Here is an 18492-nt window from a genome sequence, read left to right on the forward strand (position 1 = left end):
AGGGCAGAGCTACTTCTAGAGATGACACCATAGTTTCCCAAAGATGTCTTGCTGACATGCCTAACAGTTTGCTGCTAGAATTAGGTTGTCTATGGCAAGTTGTCTTACAAGAGTGCTGGATGTAGGGCCTCAATCCCTATACCTAAGCCAAATTGATAAATTTTGGCCTTGAATCTTTAACTTCTTGCATATGTAAGTGTATTGATTGTAGCTTGCAGACTAACGATACAAATTAAGTAGACTTGCTCTTAACTTGCATGCCTTTGTGTACGTCTTCCCTGGGAGAAGTACACAAACTTGCTTTGCTGAGTACTTCATTGGGCAGGAACGAAGAACTTGTGTAGCATTGCTTGAACTCCAAGCTGTACTTGACATGGCTAATAAGGAACTTATCCTGGAACAACTAGCCATTTTTGGAGTTTGACAAGGATTAGGGGTATTTTAAGTAACAGAACTGTCTCAATCATTTGCAAGTTAGTTATAATACTTTTGAATTGAGCACACATTGGGCCATGCTTTTCAATGTTCAATGAACAGGCTGATAACTGACATACATACACAAGCCAATGTAGCTGTCATCTGCTTTGAAGATATTTTCCTCATTGCAAACTGTGGTAATCAACTACTGTACAAGCACTCATTGATACTTTTGCAGGGAAAAAGCATTGAATGTGGGCTTATTGTTTTATCAGAATAACTGGAACCAAATTCCATGGGAGTCCCACCAACCCCACCGTTATTAAAGTTAACAAGCAGCACAACGAAAACTGCAGACAATACAAATACTGCAGTGTGAGCACTAACGGTGAAACTAAGTGATTTACAGCTTGCTTAAAGACTAAAACCTCCAAATATTACTTGCTGGTAACCAAACTTGTATTAAAGTTAAATATGCAGAATGTTCTACAATGTTCATTAGGTCCCTAGTGGACTACAGCATTGTGACTGGCTATATAATTTCCCCTGGCACTAGGTCGAATGCATTAAAAACTTCAAAGCGAAGCTATGAGGAAAATTTTTTTGAGTTCCCAGATGGGCAACAACCATTAACATGAGAGGGGATTGAAACTCCCCACCACATGTGAAAGAATTGTCCATCTACAAATGACCTGTGCACAGTTCATGAGAGAACATCACGAGTACTGTACTACTAAGAGACAAACTGTCTGGTGCTGTTATTTTTATTTATTTATTTATTTATATACAAGAAGGTACATTGGGGGTTAACAGAGAACATAGAAATTAAGTCGATTTTATGTTCTTGTAAAGAAACTAGCACGCATTGCGTTTCGGGCAAGTCCTTAAACTAACAAGTAAACTGTTCGCAAGTAAGAAAACGTAGCCACCACACTAGTGGCCAATATTATGAACTGGTTGAGTAAAAATGCTGTCGACAAAAGTAAGTTGAAAATTCTTATTGTATTCAATGTACCAGCTAATGATGTTTCACTACATATGCAACCTGTAATAAAAATATTAGTCCATGCCCATCAGCAATATAACTTAAACAAATAAATTCAGTACTTCTCAAAGCAGCAATACTTTATTGATTTCTTTGTTATAAATTCTGTAACTTACAGCCTCACCAGCACCGTACTTACACTAATGGTACTATTCAAATGTTATCAGGTTGCACTGCAGCAGTCTGTAAGGTAGAGTACAGTATCACAGACCAAGCCAATATTGCTGTAAGCAAGTGCGAGAACGGGTTCCACAGACCATTAGGGTAAGACTAAACAACTGATTTAGCTCCACACATTGTTGGGTCTTGCCAGTATATAACATACTGTGTATAATTAGCTACAATGCAACTAACTACTAACACTGAAAAATAAAGGAGAAATTTTCTATAATTCAAAATCAGCTCAACCCAAAACTGAACGTGCAAAATAGAAACTAGGAATGTTGTAACATGTATTAAAACAGCATAAATGATACACAGAGCTAGTTTAGTTTAGTTCATTTATTATGCACCCCATACCCATCTTATGGGCGGTAGTGGAAAGGGTTAGAGGCACATAATGGGCTCAGGGACTGAACCCCACAATTCAAATATAAATACCATCTCACGTAGGTTGTGTCCAGCATGATGATATGGACAAGGCAGCTGAAACTGTATATGCCCGAAACGCTTTGCGTAATAGTGGCTTTAGGCATTGTATGTACTAGCTCTACCTATAAGTCAACCAATCTTTGTAAAAATTTATTGTATGTATGTACCTTACCTAAATAAACATTTTATTTTTATTTAAAATTTTTTTTTTTATATAATAAACCTGAAACTGAGCTAGACCTAGGTATTCTAATCTAATAGTCAGAGCCACTATTTCAAGAAACCAGGTTATGGGCTGACAGAAGAGCAATTACTGACACTCAAAGGGCAGAAAATATCAGCATATACAGTTGTATCTTTACAACTGAGAACTATCAGTACCGACAGCATAAAACAGCCACTAGACAGTATGACAAGGAACAAATGTGTAGAGTAAGACAATGTAATTGGCAGGTGGCTGAAGGTAATGACTTCCCCAACAGTGAACACTCCAAGTGTTAACTACGTGAACAAAAGCTGGGACACAGCAAGTAATACATGGACACTTAGGTAATCACACTCCAATACTGTACAGTAAAGTATTAGCAGTCTAAATCAGTGATTTCTGGGTAGTGGTTATCTAGAAATTGCCTACGTTATTTTATCCTTCTTGAGATGTATCTTATTGTCTCCATAAATGAGCTTGAATCGAGTACAGGATAAGTCCAGTGGAATAGAACAGTCCTTGAATTCACTACTGAATTGTAAGTACCGTAACGTCCTATTGTTCAAATACCATTGTCGTACATAATAGTTATTACCTCTCATCTTGATAGGAATATTTTAATTATAATGTACAGTACGTATACAGTAAAATAAATCAATGTTAAAATATAGGTTAACTCACTCTCTCCACGAATATTAGAGTATTGTTTGAATTTAATGCGACAAATGCATTACATAAGTGTCTGATGGAGAGATTGATTGATTGATAAAGATTATGCCACCCAAAAGGTGGCACGGGCATGAATAGCCCGTAAGTGGTGGCCCTTTGGAGCCATTACCAGTATCAATAGCTGGTACTGGGGATCACTGGATGGTTGAATGTCCTGTTGTTATAAATTCAACTACTGGGAACAAAAAGTTCCGAGTAGCACGGGCTATGGTGAGCCCGTAGTGTACTTGCCTGGCACAAGAGCGGGGCTGGAACGGTGATGGGGAGAGAATGGAACGTGGTCTTGTCTCATCCGTGCCCGGGGAAAAAAAAGTTTAAGAGGACCCATGGTGGTCGGTCCACAATATTACCCACAGCCTCCTTAAATTGTGTAACATCAATTGATTTTAAGATTTGGTTGGCTCATATTTTAACGCAGCCCCTCAATTGTATAGCAATTGAGGGGCTATAACTTTCAATAGCTGGTGGATCATAACTTATAGGTCTTTAATTATTCACTATTCTACAACGTGCTTATAGTTGGCCTAGGAGGGACTTCGATAGACTTAAGTTCAGGCTTTCTGTCCCCGACTATGAGAAGGAAGAGAACTATTAAAGAGAAAGGGGCCAAGCCTTAACTATATAACACTTGGAAGGGATCAGGATAAGGATTTTGGATGGGAACTACAATAATATGTCAACTTTGGATACATGAGTTAACATATGTAAAGATAATAAATGAATTAATTACTTTCTAAAACTTTTCATGGGTTAAATTGGAGGTTAGTAACAATTCTCGTAATACAAAATTCTTGACTCAGCATAGGAAGGGAGACCGAGGGCCACGTTCTAGCCACCTGTCTCCTGTCCCACCGTCTGGGCGGCTCTGGGGCCTGCTGGATGGTGCGGCTGCAGCTGTCATGCTTTTAAGGCAAACACTTGAAAACGCCAAAGCTTACTTTGAGAATATGTATGGGTAATTTTATCATTTACTTAGTGAAAATGTATACAAAATGTAGATATTTAATTCATATTAGTTAAATATAAAAAAGTGATTAGTAAAGTAGGATAAAATTATCTGAAGTAAAAAGACTAAATGCGGAGGGTATATATTTATACTTCAAGAACGTGGGGAATGCATTCGAGCTCTTTAGAAAGTCACACAAGTGTCATAAAAAAATAAAAAAATATAATATTTATCAAGTTAATGGTCATTATGTGCATTTATGTATAATTTTTAATTAAATAATCACATTATAGACCTACGTTTTGATAAATTGTTTTTTTATTTTGTTTAAAAATTTATCATGACAATAGCTTCTGTTTTCATTTTTGGTAACTGTGACGTGTACTTGTTGTTTTACCCCAGTGGACACTCAACAAGTAGCAGACATGGACCTATGGTGGACTCTCACAATACTTTTACCTCTCATATGCTACACCAATGCTCAGAATCCCCACAAGAGGTTCGAATATAAGTACAGCTTCAAGGGGCCGTACCTGGCGCAGAAGGACAACCAAGTTCCATTCTGGCAGTACAGCGGCAGTGAGTATGGTTGACAGCTGAGGCTGCTGGCCGGCCAGCGGGTCGTCTGCTAACATATGTTCTCTGACCTCTGTTTACGCCTTCCGTGTTATTTACCCCTTCTTTATAGTCACCTTATCCTGGCCTGTTCAGCCTCTCCCTCGCTGTCTGTGTCTTGAGACGGACCTGTTGTAGGTGTACAAGTCATATATGGAGTATTTTGAATTTGACCTGTCAGGGAGTTAGTAAACCGGGTCAAGCACGGTGCTCGAAAGAATCTATCGATTTAGATTAATTAATATTGATTCAAAATTGATCAGACTTGGTTACTTCTATGTTTGTGGTGTCATTTGGTCAGTCTGAAAAAAATAAAGGTTAAGCACTGTTGGGTCTAGTCAGGGACTGGATGGGTAATGTCATTGACAGGCTTTCCCTTGGGTAGGGCACCTTAATAAACCTAATAGGTCTTTTCTTACAACAATTGTATAGTGGTATAATTTAGGGGATGTGTGCAATTTTTATTTTTCATAAATATTTAATCCTACTATTGCATAGGACTTATAAGGCATGTTTGGTAGCTCCCTGTCTTTGCCCTGTTCCTATGTTTTGTGTGGAGTTGATGTTTTGCACCAGTGGCAGGCTGGCCGAGCCACAGCTGACCTAGACTCGTCTGGTGACAGTTATGCACATAATTAGTTTTTACCCTGCAGAAATGACAATTTGCCTTGTTTACCTTTGGGTGCCTAATTTCCTTGAAGTAGTTGCTTGTTTTGTTGCATCTAAAATTTCTGGTGGGCTTGTCATGATTCTTGGTTGATTTCTGATCCTCAAGCTCCCATTGCCTCGTACTGAAAGCTAGATTTGGTTCTGGTTACTTGTCTTGGATGCTTGATGCATTTAGCTAGACCTAATAGTACCCGAGCCTAGCTTGGAGAACTAATGCTGGTCACTAGAAAAGGGCATTATATTACTTTAAATTACTTAAAAAAAAACGGTCCCCGGTGGTGAAGTAACACTCGCCTGGTGTTTCGCGAGCACTTTGGCCTGGGTTTGTATCCTGGCCGGGGAGAATTTACTAGGTGCCAATCCATAACTGTAGTCACTGCTCACCCAGCAGTGAATGGGTACCTGGTTCTTAAATGATTTGGTGGGTCGTATTCCAGGCAAAAATAGGATTAAGGACTTGACGGAAACGTTGTGTGTGCTAGTGGCTGTATGTACAAGAATGTAAAAACACTTGTACATATAAATACCCTAAATGAAAAAGAATGCTTGATTTGTGTGCAACCTGCAAATAAAATCTAGAGTTTGCAAATCTTCTTGAGCTAATAAAGTATTATGGTCCATTATAAATTGTGCAATGATGATTATCTAAATGTTGAGGAATCAGCATTGCCATAACTTGCTGGTTTTCTCTCCTTGCTAATGTTAAACTATCTGAGGCCTCAAATGTTAATTTGTTAAATTTGTAAATGTATCTACTGATTACTGGGATTCTGTATTGACTTCTTATTTATGAATGTTAGACTTTACTCCTGTATTTCAAGAAATGGTTGGCTTCATTCTCGATTCACGAATGGAGATCCCGGGCTCAATTTCAGGGTTGGACAGAATGGTCAGGCACTTTTTTTTGCCTAATGCCTCTTTGTCCAGCAGTAAATAGGTAGCCAGAAGTTAGGCAACTATTGTATGGTTGCCTCCTGTGGAGGCTCTGTAGTTCAACCTTGGGAGGACCTAGATACAAACCTGAAGTGTATGTATGTGTATATATATATATGGTATACTATATATGCATATATATATATATATAGGCTTCCTGTCCCCAACAAAAAAGACTTAAATAAACTTACCTGGGCTAGTATATTCCACACAGTTAATTTTTTTTTTGAGTGTGATGAAAGGTATAATAATCATTTCGATACTTTAACTCCAAGTCATAGCCCTGTCTAGTCAGGGCTTTGACTTGGAAAACTTTGACTTGAGTACTTTCATCATAACAGAAATGTCTTTATTTTCTAGATGCAATTGCCAGTGAAGAGAGCGTACGCATCACCCCATCACTACGTAGTCAAAAGGGACAGATATGGACCAAAAACCCTACAAACTTTGAGTGGTGGGAAGTGGACTTCGTTTTTCGTGTAACAGGTCGAGGAAGAATAGGTGCTGATGGCTTGGTTAGTGGACGTGTTTTGGTTTATGTAGCAAGATCGTGCTGTAAAACCATGTATACAATTTTATTTTTGTGCATTCCCAGAATCACAGATAACTATAACAATCTTTTTGCATACAGGTATCTCTTTTTACATTTATATGGATAATACAATCTACAACCAGCCTTTTTTTCTTAAATGTATGCTTTAAACAACATGGTAAATGTTCTGCATTTCTCATTTAAAGCATAAAACCTGAAGGGATTTAATCCTTAGGCAGCACAAATATTGTGGATCATCACTCATATTTCCCTTCCCATGTTCAATTAAAAAAAAATATTTTGTAGCCAAGAAAAATGTAATGAAAGTTTTTGAAACTTGTTTGAAACATTCTAGATGCCATATTTTGAGTGAAGATATGAAAAAAGCAAAATATATATGGGGGTCCTCAGCTGTGTTGCTAACCTCCCCTGCATCATGCTGTCCAACCTCACTTTGATCCCCATTGATGTGCTGTTGCCAGTCTCTTTTTGTATTGTCCACCATTTTGAATGCTTCGGGCAGGGAGATGCTATAGCTAATAGCCACTAATAACTAAATACAGGAATCGGAAGAATTTTCTAATAACCAGAACATCCTGGTCTCAACAGCCTGAGTCAGTAGTTGGTCTTGTGACTCGAGCTCAACACACAGTACATGCACTCGCCTTGTTAAATTTTTATCCTCATGGACACTAAGTTACCAGAGACCACTTGTCAACTGAAGGCAACATTACATTAGTTGTTAGTGTTTACTTAATCCACAAAGGTTTCTACTGTAGCCCTTCAGTCCTATATACAGTATATAAATCAATTCTAAACTCCCTTGCATTACAAGTAGTACTACCGATGCACCATTTCGGCTGTTTATTGTTGAAAAGTCCTATAATAATGACTGGTAAGAGGAGGAAATATTTTGGTGTTGCACCAGTGAATTTTGATTATAGCTTCAAATTATACATGCATTGACATTTGGAAGACTTGTTAACCCTTTTGCTAAGGAACTTAACATTAACACCTCTCACAAATAATTTGTCAAACTCCTCTACCTGTACCACTAACCATGTCAATGGTGTGACACAATGGATGATGTGTCCTTGACAATGACAAGGGTATATCATACCATGCCATATGCCAACCACACTGGCATAACTGGAAAGCATTGGGAAAGAGGGCAACCGGAAGACCCCAGCTGTGTTTCAAAGATGCCTGCAAATGCGATCTCGAGCAGATGAACATCGACATAACACTTGGGAGGCAGCAGCTGCGGACAGATCTGCCTGGAGACGCAAAGTGCAGAAGGGACTCCAGCAATTCGAGGGTGAACTGGAGAGGCAGACGGAGGATAATAGACATCAGAGGTCTCGACCATTGTCAGACGCATCCGCTTTGGTGTTTATATGCGCTCGCGACTGCCATTCTCGGGTTGGACTTCACAGCCACAGTAGACGTTGCATCTAACTAGACACCCAAGGCACAACTCCATAACCCCACGGGATTGACGGATGCCTACTATGCCAACCACGTTACCGTCCCTATGCACTGGCCATCAGCTCTCAACCACAACTCAATGTGCATGCAAGCCACCTTGACCCAACTGTTATACTTCTGTATTTAATATTTTGTCTGAACTAATTTTAATATCTATTATAATTCTTACAATCATTATAATAGTATTGTTAATTCTTGTACTTCTTACAGCACCTTCTCAAAATCTTCCACTTCCTCTTTATGTATTGTATAAAATAAATAAAGCAAAATGTGTTTCTTGCATGTACTGTATTCAATTAGGATAATATACTCTAATACTGTACAATGCTTTATTCAGTACAGTAATATTATTCATGAAATGATATTTATTCATGATGCCATTTATTAGCGGGTGTGCTTGTCACAGGGCTTGGAATGCTTCCTGATCAGCTATGATCAAAACACACCTAGTTTAATAATTATCATGCTTATCAATAGCTCCTAAAATTTATGAAGATTTTGTTTGCAGGCTATCTGGTTTGCTGATAAACCTGGTGTGGAAGGTCCTGTATTTGGCAGTTCAGACCAGTGGAATGGTCTTGGAATATTTTTTGATTCTTTCGACAATGATAACAAGAGAAATAACCCATATGTTATGGCCATGGTCAATGATGGCTCCAAAATTTACGATCATGAACAGTAAGTATTATCCAGTTGAAAAATTAGCCACTGTTTACTATGAGTTGACTGTTATTGGATTTATTATATTGGGTAGTTGTGTTAAGACATTATTTTATAGATCAGCAATGGTAATGTTTTCATATTTTACTTCAGTGATGGATTGAGCCAGCAACTTGGTGGCTGCCTTAGAGATTTCCGAAACAAACCTTTCCCAGTGAGAGCGAAGATTGAATATTACAAAAATGTGCTAACTGTAAGTACAGTACTTCTGTATTACTTTATTATAAAGGTCAGTGTTTATATTTATGTACAGTAAAGACTTCATTTATTTGCATTTCTGTCTGGACAGATAAGTTGATCTGGACAAGAACGTTGGTACAATGGCAGAAAATGTAAAACATTTTGACTCTGGGTTTTGTCCAGAGTGGAATCGGGAATGCAGTCGTTTACTGAAAAACTTTAAAAGATAAATAAAAATATTTTGAACTTTTTTTTTGTATCAAAATGTATGCATAAATATGTATTGTTTGAATTAATAAATCAAATATTTGGGTTATAAAATAGCAAAAAGGAGTGAAGATGTTTCACTCAACTGAATTTCGATTAAAACAAACAAGACTTCATACATTCGAGCAGCGTTCCACTTTAGTGTACTGTAATTTATAAATATTTACAGCACTTGACAACTTTTAATATAATATCTAAAAAACTATTTAGCAGAGTGTACTTAAAAAAATTCTTTACCGTAAATGATCTGTACCGTAATTATTCTATTATCCACAAGTCTACTAGTTAAGTTAGAAGTGTCTTGAGCAAAACTGAAACCAAAATACAATAGATGTATTGTATTTTGGTTTCGGATACCAAAATGTCTGATTATCCATAGTTTTGGTTAGGTATTCCATCTTGAAACATTACATAAATAAATTTGTAGATAAATTTTGTACAGTACTTACTGTACTCGGGTTCAAATGGTTGTGCTCTCAGAATATTTACTTGTACGAGAGCTGTAACTACAGTAGTATTGTATGTATGGAAGGGTGTTCTGAGACATATCATTCATGGAGATGAAGGGAAGGGAACTATCAGGGGGAAAGCTCCAAGCCTTTGACTATATAGCACTATTAGCACTATGGTCAGGATTCATGGTAAAGAGAACAAGAAAAATAATAAAATACACAGGTGTACCGTATATCTAATGCCATGGATTTAAAGTTGTATGGTGGATCCCAATGAAATATACCTTGATATTCAGGAAATGTTCATCAGTTTAACTGCAAGATTATTATATTTAATAGTACTGTATTTACTTTATCTGTTGTTGGAAATAATAATGGTGCTGCATTGCTTTATTAAGTTCAAAGTTTTTTATTTTGCCATTGATGGATACGTGCAGGTAAAAACCCAGCTGCTTGAGTTTGATTATTCAAAACTTGAGGAGAGAGACCCAGATATAGACAATATAACACTGGGAGATACAGAACCCTTCAGTGATTCACTCACGACTACATATCCTGTGGCTGCTGAGACAACTTTGCCTCCTGTATATGATGAATATCCAGGGACAACTTCGCAGTCTTCTGATATTTACTCGACGGCTATGACATATTTTGGATACGAGGAAGAGGCTACATCTTCATCTCCTGATAGTGAATCTACCACCACAACTGCTTCTACAATATTAGGTGATGGTTTTACCAGAGATGGTTTAGATACCAGCCATCTCTTTATGGAAACTGTCCATGTGGCTGGTGAGGAGGAACTGTCAGCTGGACGGGGATGGTATGGAAGTAGTGAACCTACTGCAGCTACCACAACACCTAAGCCTGAGAAAAAGAAACGCAGGAAGCGGCAGAGGAAGAGGAGGACGACGACGAGGAGGAGGAGGAAAAGGGTGCATAGTACAAGTCCGGTAGGGTGGCATGGAGTGCAACCTAGAGTGACAGTGTGACTAATGCCCTGAATTTGGAATGATGGAATGCTTTTCTCCAATTGAGAAGAATTATATTTTCTACCCACTTTTATTTTATTTGTCTTTATTTTGTTTTTCTCCAATTCTCCTTTTAAATGTGAACCACCTCCATACAGATTATCTGTAGACAATTGTGAAAGTTCTACTCTTGTACTCCTGCCCTAGGCCAGGCTTTGCTAGTGAGTGCCTGGTTCATGAGGCTATTTGTCTTTGTAGTCTGCAGAGCCACACATCCATCACAGCCAGGCTGGCCTCGTAACTCCAAACTGAAACTTGATTCCACCTCAACCTATCTTACATTTGTTGGTAGGAGGTTGAAGTGTGGACATCTGATGATCAGACCATGTTCTCTAATTGCAGCTTACTCTTAACTTTTTATTCAGTTTAATTTGCACTTTGATCATATCTCACTCTAGTACAATATATTGTAATTTTATTATGCATGTTTGGAACCAGACTTTCCAGTTTTTTTCATGTTTATTATTACAATACAGTACAGTATTAGATCTCCCATCTGTTCTATGGACCGAACAACATTCCATATGAGATCACCAGTGCCCTAAAGAGTACAGGTACCATAATTTGTGTGGCATCCCTTGTTTTGAATGTTCTCTTTATCCATCATATCATATCATCATATGGTATGTTTGCTTCAGCCCTTACACTGATCCAATCATTTGAGAATAATTGGTCCAAATGCTCCAGTCATCTGGAGAGATTATAGGGTGTCCTATTTTATTGAAAAGCCTCACCCATTCTAGGTGATATTATTTGTTATTAGAGACCTCTACCATATTGGATAAAGATCCAAAGTTTTTTTTAGTATCTTCCAAGCTCTTGATAAAAAGTTGCTGACCATGCCTAGCGCATCACCATCCAGTGACTAAATGCATAGGGCAAACATACTAGTAACCATTGAACTTTTAACAACTGCAAATCAGTGATTTTCTGGTACTGTCTATATTTACATGCAAAATGTGTGTTATTTAAAATTATAAGATAGGCTTGTATATACAATATACGTATATGAGAAACAATAAAAATTTCATTGACCAGGTCATTCCTGTGCGGCAGCTCTCCTAATTTTCAACCCCAAAAAAAAAACTTTTCCGGGCTTCTAGTAGACTTTTGACGTGGATTATCGAGCTTCCTGTGTGCTAAATAACAATGCAAAAATAATCTCTTTTTTTTCTCTACAACAGAATGCATCAAAATAACCTGCGCAGTTAGGGGGGTTCATGTTCTTTAAATGTTTAGAGTTCTGACTTATTATTATTATTATTATTATTATTATTGCAAGATTTGTATCATCAGTGAAGGCTAGAAATATTGTGGGTTGTATTCGTCAGCTTTCTACAAGGATGAGAGAGTAATGTTGGGAGGACTTTATTTTGTGGGAATGATTATTAATGTACTCGTCCTGGATTTTGTTTGCTTTATTTCCTCACCTTACAATCTGTTAAAAATATTACAATCCTCCTCCCTATTTCATCAATTATTCAATTTGCTCTCATTTCATATGCCATGTTTTCATTTATCAAATATTTTTGCTTATTCTATGTTCATCTGAATTTTGGTTTGCATTTAATACCTTCATAATTTTTCTTAAAGTACTAATGACAATTGTAAAAGAGATGTCCTCCTGCTCTAAAAATTGTGTCGACCTGGGTTGTTTAGCTTATTGCTTTCCATAAGGCTGGTAAATTGCCTTCTTGGCAGTAGTTAAGTCAAGTAGTTACTGTTTTGGATAGTTTGTTGTAATAGGGTAGTATTAGTTCTAATATATTATTAAATGTGGATAGTCGTCTGTTAGAGGAGATGAGAGCAGGTGCTATATAATGTCAAAATACTTGATGTATCGGTGTGTGAAATCTAAATGTAGTAGTGTAATGCATTATTGTGCAGGTTCAGTGTAATAAGTCAAGCAACAAGTACTTTGTGACATCTGTGATAACGCACTCTTTAATTTAATTTACACAAATATTTATTAGTCATTAGCTATGATTGTCATGGGTAACATTAAGTCCTCCTTTGCTAGCTTGTAACTTGCTCCCAAAACTACTCAATCTCATTATCCTGGAATCTTAAAAGGCTTTAATTTTTATTTTGTGCTTCAAATGTTGAGACATTTGTTCAGGTAAAGGAGGATAGTGTCATTGGAACCAGACCCATTAAGGCAGGCACAGTCTAACATTTTGATGTACTTCTGGAGTTGTGCTGAAACGGTAAAGTCCCTGTTGAGTTCTGTACCCAACTGTAACTTCTCAAAAAACATTAAGAGATTAGAAAATAAAACTGACAAAGACAAATGAAGAGGTACAGGTGTGTAGCAAGGACAAAGCATTCCAGGTCAGCAAGTAGTTTCTGAATCGAGGTCGTTTAAAAAGTATTCAGGTGCAGGTCCTTCAGAAAGTGCTAGTGCCATGCCACGATCCTCTCCCAGTCAAAATTACAATTTTAGTTCAATGTTAAGTTGTTTAAAAAAAAAAATCTTAGCTTTAAAGTACTACGGTATACTGCAAATATTCTAGTTATTTAACTTGAATAGTTAAAGCACTGAAAATGTCAATATTACAATATACTATACATGTACTACATAATAGAATATTCACATTTTACTACCACTTAGTCCATGCTCATCTTTGATACTATGAAGGTAATGTCATATTTTGCTTAGTATATATTTCGGTATACAATATTTCATGTTAATTAAATGTTGTTTATCTAAATACCCGTATGTATAAAAATATTTTATTTTTTATATTTTTTTATTTATACATACAAAAGTTCTTACATTCTCGTACAACCACTAGCACGCATAGTGTTTCGGGCAAGTCCTTAATCCTAATTTTCACACACACACACACACACACACACACACACACACCAGGAAGCAGCCCATAGCAGCTGTCTAACTCCCAGGTACTGTACCTATTTACTGCTAGGCGAACATATTATTTGCTTTATAAAGATTTTCCCCCATTTGATGAATGCCTGAAAAGATAAAATATCTTAATCTGGATTCTTCTAAAATTTTGACCATGTCAGGATTAATTAACATCTGTAATTAGGTTTTTTGTGCTTGTACTACACAATATAGAAATTGGCTGAATGAAAGAGTTTGCTCACACTAATTATTTCACACCAGTGAGAAAGAGAATTATCAGGGGAAAGCTCGGTCATTATGATTATATGGCACTTAGAAGGGATCAGGATACTCACTCTAATTTGTGGGGTTGATTAACCTTGACTAAAATAGCATTTATTTGCTTATTTTTTAAGAATGTGTTTTCTGTAACATACTAAAGGGCTTAATGTAAGTTTGTAAGTACAAACATACATTAAGTAGTTTAAGTACCCATACACATGAACATAAGCATACACATACAATCCTTCACACTTTTACTATCGTAATATTTATGCATTTTGTGTAATGTTTGCGTGTTGTGTGTGCAACAACAATTTAAGCTAGTGATGGATCCCAAAGCTGCTAGACACACGGTCTAGTTGTCTTGTGGTCTTATTGGTGTGCAGCACAATCTTCTCTTCTTACTACAGTTTATAATAATGGATATAAGCTTTGTGGCAAGTACAGTAGAATGTTGTCATGATTACTGGACACTTCAATGAGGCAAATTTGTGTTGTTTTGGTATTTGAGTTGTAGAATACTTGAGAGATGGCTAGTTCTTTTTTCTGTTAAAATATTGTCCAGTAGTTTTCTTGATCTTGAAAGAGGTTTCATTAATATTAAAACAAATGTTTGTCAGTGTTTGCAACCCATATAATGTGAGGTGTGCATTTTTCTCAATTTCCTCTAGTATATTCTTGATACTACAGTTTACTGTACCTGTTTATGAATTTCCCAGAATTTAAGTACAGTACAGATATTGATGATAATATCGAGCATGTAAAGCGAGTGAGCATTAATGGTTGGTTTTATGCAAAATTTGTTTTCAGTCTTATTGTCAATTTCATTTGTTTGAATATACACAGAGCACAGACATAAATTGACTAGACCAAACTAGTATTGTAACCTTAATGTAGAAAATAATAAAAATGACAAGTTGTATTTAGAAGTGGTAAAAGTGGTCACTGGATATACAGCACAGTATTGTCACTTTCTGTTCTTAACGCAAAGGTTCACTTTGACATTCTTTCATTACCTTTATTGTTGTAATTTTTATAACATGATGAAAAGTTAAAAATGATCTCTGGAGATTACTTCATGTCTTTTATTACAGCTGATGATTCACAGTGGAATGACAAACAATGAGAAGGATTACGAGATCTGTATGCGTGCAGAAAATGTATTTTTGCCAGCGACCGGCCACTTTGGTGTATCTGCTGCAACAGGCGGGTTAGCTGACGATCATGATGTAAGTCTAATTACAGTATTGTGACTGCTTTAGGTTTTCACTACATCTTTATTACATGTTGTAGTGAAATACAATGTAATTCACTACATATTTGGCTTCTATCTTGTACTCCTTCACACACAATTTTCCTTATTCTGTTGCTTTCTTTGCTGTATTTCTTTCTTATCTTTAATATGGTAGATTTTGTTGAACACTGAAGGAAAGTTTTCCTCAGTTTTTATTCATATTTCAATTATAATAATCTGAAGTGTGTGTATTACTTCACTGCTAATGCATTTGCAATCCATTAAATATTCTCAATGTGTATGCATGTTAAAAATTGTATCCGAAATTCAGACGAGTTCTTACTGATGGGTCTGATCTTTTAGGTATTGAAATTCCTAGTGTCTTCCATGCGATCCCCCGAAGAAATGGCACTCTTGCAAACCAATCAGGAGGATGAGGAGAAGTTCCGGCAGGAGTTCCAGGAGTACCAAGAGAAGACAAAGAAGGCACGTGATGAGTGAGTGTTTCTAGATGTTTGTTGTATTAGTTTGTTAGAAGTGGTAAACTTCTCACAAAGTGGAGAAGCCATTGGAGATACTATGGTGGCAGGAAAGACCTTTCACCATCTCCAATGACTTACATTGCCACTAATGATGGCATCTGTTTGGCCATTTTCTTGCCTGATAATTTCTACAGTCTCAAGTTGTTGTTCCTGTGTTTTCTGTTAGGTATGCCTTCAACGTTTGAAAATACTACAGCAAGTACATGGGTCCACCTACTTGACTAGAATTTAGAGGGCTTGAGCCAGAATCGTGTTGAATATAATAGATTTTGCCAGAAATGTTTTGAGATATAATATCAATAAGCAAGACTATAGGAGTTAGAAAAAGTCACGGGCAGCCGTTTGAATTGCACAGAAATAACAGTGGACTTTTTTCTTTATCATTTGAGGTCATTACGTCACTGTGGTGATGGGATAAATGGCCATCTGTTGGCATCCCACCTTGGAGGTTGTACACAAGGTGATAAGATAAAGTTTTTTAAGTATTTTCAGTCTGCTTTTTGTCGTACTGTACTGTATATATGTATACTGTAAATTAAGTTAATCTTTGCTAATGGAAGATTATCAAACCTACCTTGTTTATGTAGTACTGTATAACAATTGTAGCCATGGAAAAGTATCTCCTTTTGACTGGAGAAAAACACATTTAAGTATTATTATTCCATCACTGAAAATTGTTCAGTGTTAAAGATTCGGCTCTACACCAGCTTACTTACCAAGTCCTCTATAATTTAGTCCTGTATTTGCTGTTATTACCTCATTGCCCATGTATGTGGATTGGATGACACTTGCTGGGAAAGAAATGAAAACACAAAAAATTGGTAAAGATGAATGACTATTCAAGAAAAAAACAAGAATTGAAGAATTAAATCTCTTCATAATAACTTGAACAGTTATGAACATCTTGGAAAATTATTACCCACAACTTGACTAAAATATATACTGTACAGCTACAATATCTCTAGTGTCATAAATACTGTAACTATAAATGTGCAAGTATTATATACCTTAAGGCTATACAATACTTCATGTAAACAGTATTGTCACCACTAAAATGTTGAATATTATTCTCCCAAACTATTTCCACCGCCCTGTTCTTGCATCAGTTACACACTTGTTAAAGATTGAGAAGATTTATTTTTGGCATGATTTTCAATCTGTTATGCCATACTGTTAGTGAGAAGAAGAAGAATGATCTTTCAGAATAGAATAGGACTTTAATGATCATGATGAATATCCTAACAGGACCTTGATTGTGCTTTCAGTTCTGTAGTAGTAATATTGGCTAACATTATTAACATTGTACTGATCCAAAAAGCAAAATATCTTTGGGAGGGAGCTTTAGTGTCAGCTGTTGGCAATCCTGAGGTTATTTTACTGTTACCTCGTATCAACCTACCCGGGCTTTGCGCCCTGGAGAGGCCACTCCAGACCAACAACTAGAGTGCAACACCATAGTCTCCCAAGACTGATGGATGCCTATTACTACCTTCTGTGATATCTGCACTATTTTCAGGTACATTGCTCTGAATCCTGATGCTGTACAGAAAGACAAAGAGGAGGAGTATGAGAGCTGGGAACAGAGGGAATTGCGTCAGATATTCCATGGACAAAGTCAGGTGAATTGCATTTCATAGCTTGTTTTGGCTCTCCCACAAGCACATGACCGTCTTCGGTCAGATTACAAATGTGTTGAACAGTTTTGTTTATTTTAGCAAACAAAATACCTTGAGGCTAGATCATTGAAGCATTTGTTGTTTGCTTGTTTAAAAAATATAAATATATGAGAAGTGCTTCTCTTGAGAATTTTGAAGAAAACCGAGAAACTAGAAAACTTTGAAAGAAAAATTCATTTTATAGCTTTCATAAAATTTAAAATAAATTTTCATGATGGAAGCCAGCTAGCTTGCACCCAGATTTGCCTTAATATATTTATTATGTTCACCTTCTTGTACTACAGTAGTCTAATTTCAGATACACGAGATTATAAGACAACTACACTCAAAAATGGACGAGATTATTGGTCGGCAAGAACGAACACTTGGTTTAGTTTCTGCAGTTCACTCAGGAATGGGTATGTTGGTCAATATTTAGTCATTTCTATACCTTCGATGATATTGGAAATGTAAACTGCTGTTGAATTCAAATACAGTATTCTACCCTCTATATTACAGGGGTTTAATACAAACCTTGGTCACCCATTTTTAATACAGAATCCCTAGAATGTGCACTCTTAGGTCATTGATAAGTGCTAGGCAGGATTTCATCTTTCATTTGTACTTTTAAATTGGTATTCAGTAGGACACTTTGAATTCGATTGTAGCTCCATTCGATGGAGCTGCTCTTCACTTGAGGTTCCATTGTATAGTTCTTTACATTTGATGGTCAAAAATATAATTTCCTTAAAATGACTTATAAAAAGCATGCTCCATCACACTCTTGTTGAATATATTTTTTGTTGTTTGAACTTGTTCAGAGTATTCCAGGCAATTATTATTTATTTTTCCATGAAGTGGTTCAGATGTTTTTTTTTTTTTTTTTTTTTATTATTATTATTATTATTTTTATACACTGGTGGCAGAGTACCTGTACCATAGGTTGGCTTGGTACCCTAAGCATAATTTTGGCTTGGCCTATATGTTGAATTAATAACAACCTCTTTAGTTAAATTTTGTTAACATTTATTTGATAATAGATAAATTGGATAATATTATTGTCTTTTGAACTTGTCTCACATGCTCTATTTAGGAACATAGCATATACATA

General features: G+C 36.5%; 1 protein-coding gene across 6 annotated transcripts in view; it reads left to right on the forward strand.

The window, feature by feature from the left end:
* Positions 1-4096: 4096 nt before the first annotated feature.
* The window catches only part of ergic53 (protein ERGIC-53), a 27806-nt gene continuing 13410 nt past the window's right edge, over positions 4097-18492 (forward strand). For 3 of the 6 annotated variants that reach the window (XM_045764960.2, XM_069311210.1, XM_045764961.2), the window contains exons 1-9: positions 4311-4512; positions 6511-6665; positions 8679-8848; positions 8984-9083; positions 10227-10742; positions 15045-15179; positions 15548-15681; positions 17243-17345; positions 17701-17800. In XM_045764960.2, the coding sequence (XP_045620916.1) occupies positions 4359-4512; positions 6511-6665; positions 8679-8848; positions 8984-9083; positions 10227-10742; positions 15045-15179; positions 15548-15681; positions 17243-17345; positions 17701-17800 (1567 nt within the window). In that variant the 5' untranslated portion in view covers positions 4311-4358. Of the gene's footprint in view, positions 4513-6510; positions 6666-8678; positions 8849-8983; positions 9084-10226; positions 10743-15044; positions 15180-15547; positions 15682-17242; positions 17346-17700; positions 17801-18492 lie in introns of all 6 variants that reach the window. The other 3 variants (XM_069311208.1, XM_045764964.2, XM_069311211.1) reach the window with 3 other exon arrangements.

The sequence above is a fragment of the Procambarus clarkii genome, chromosome 69, assembly GCF_040958095.1.
Source record: "Procambarus clarkii isolate CNS0578487 chromosome 69, FALCON_Pclarkii_2.0, whole genome shotgun sequence".
Classification (NCBI taxonomy): Eukaryota; Metazoa; Arthropoda; class Malacostraca; order Decapoda; family Cambaridae; genus Procambarus; species Procambarus clarkii.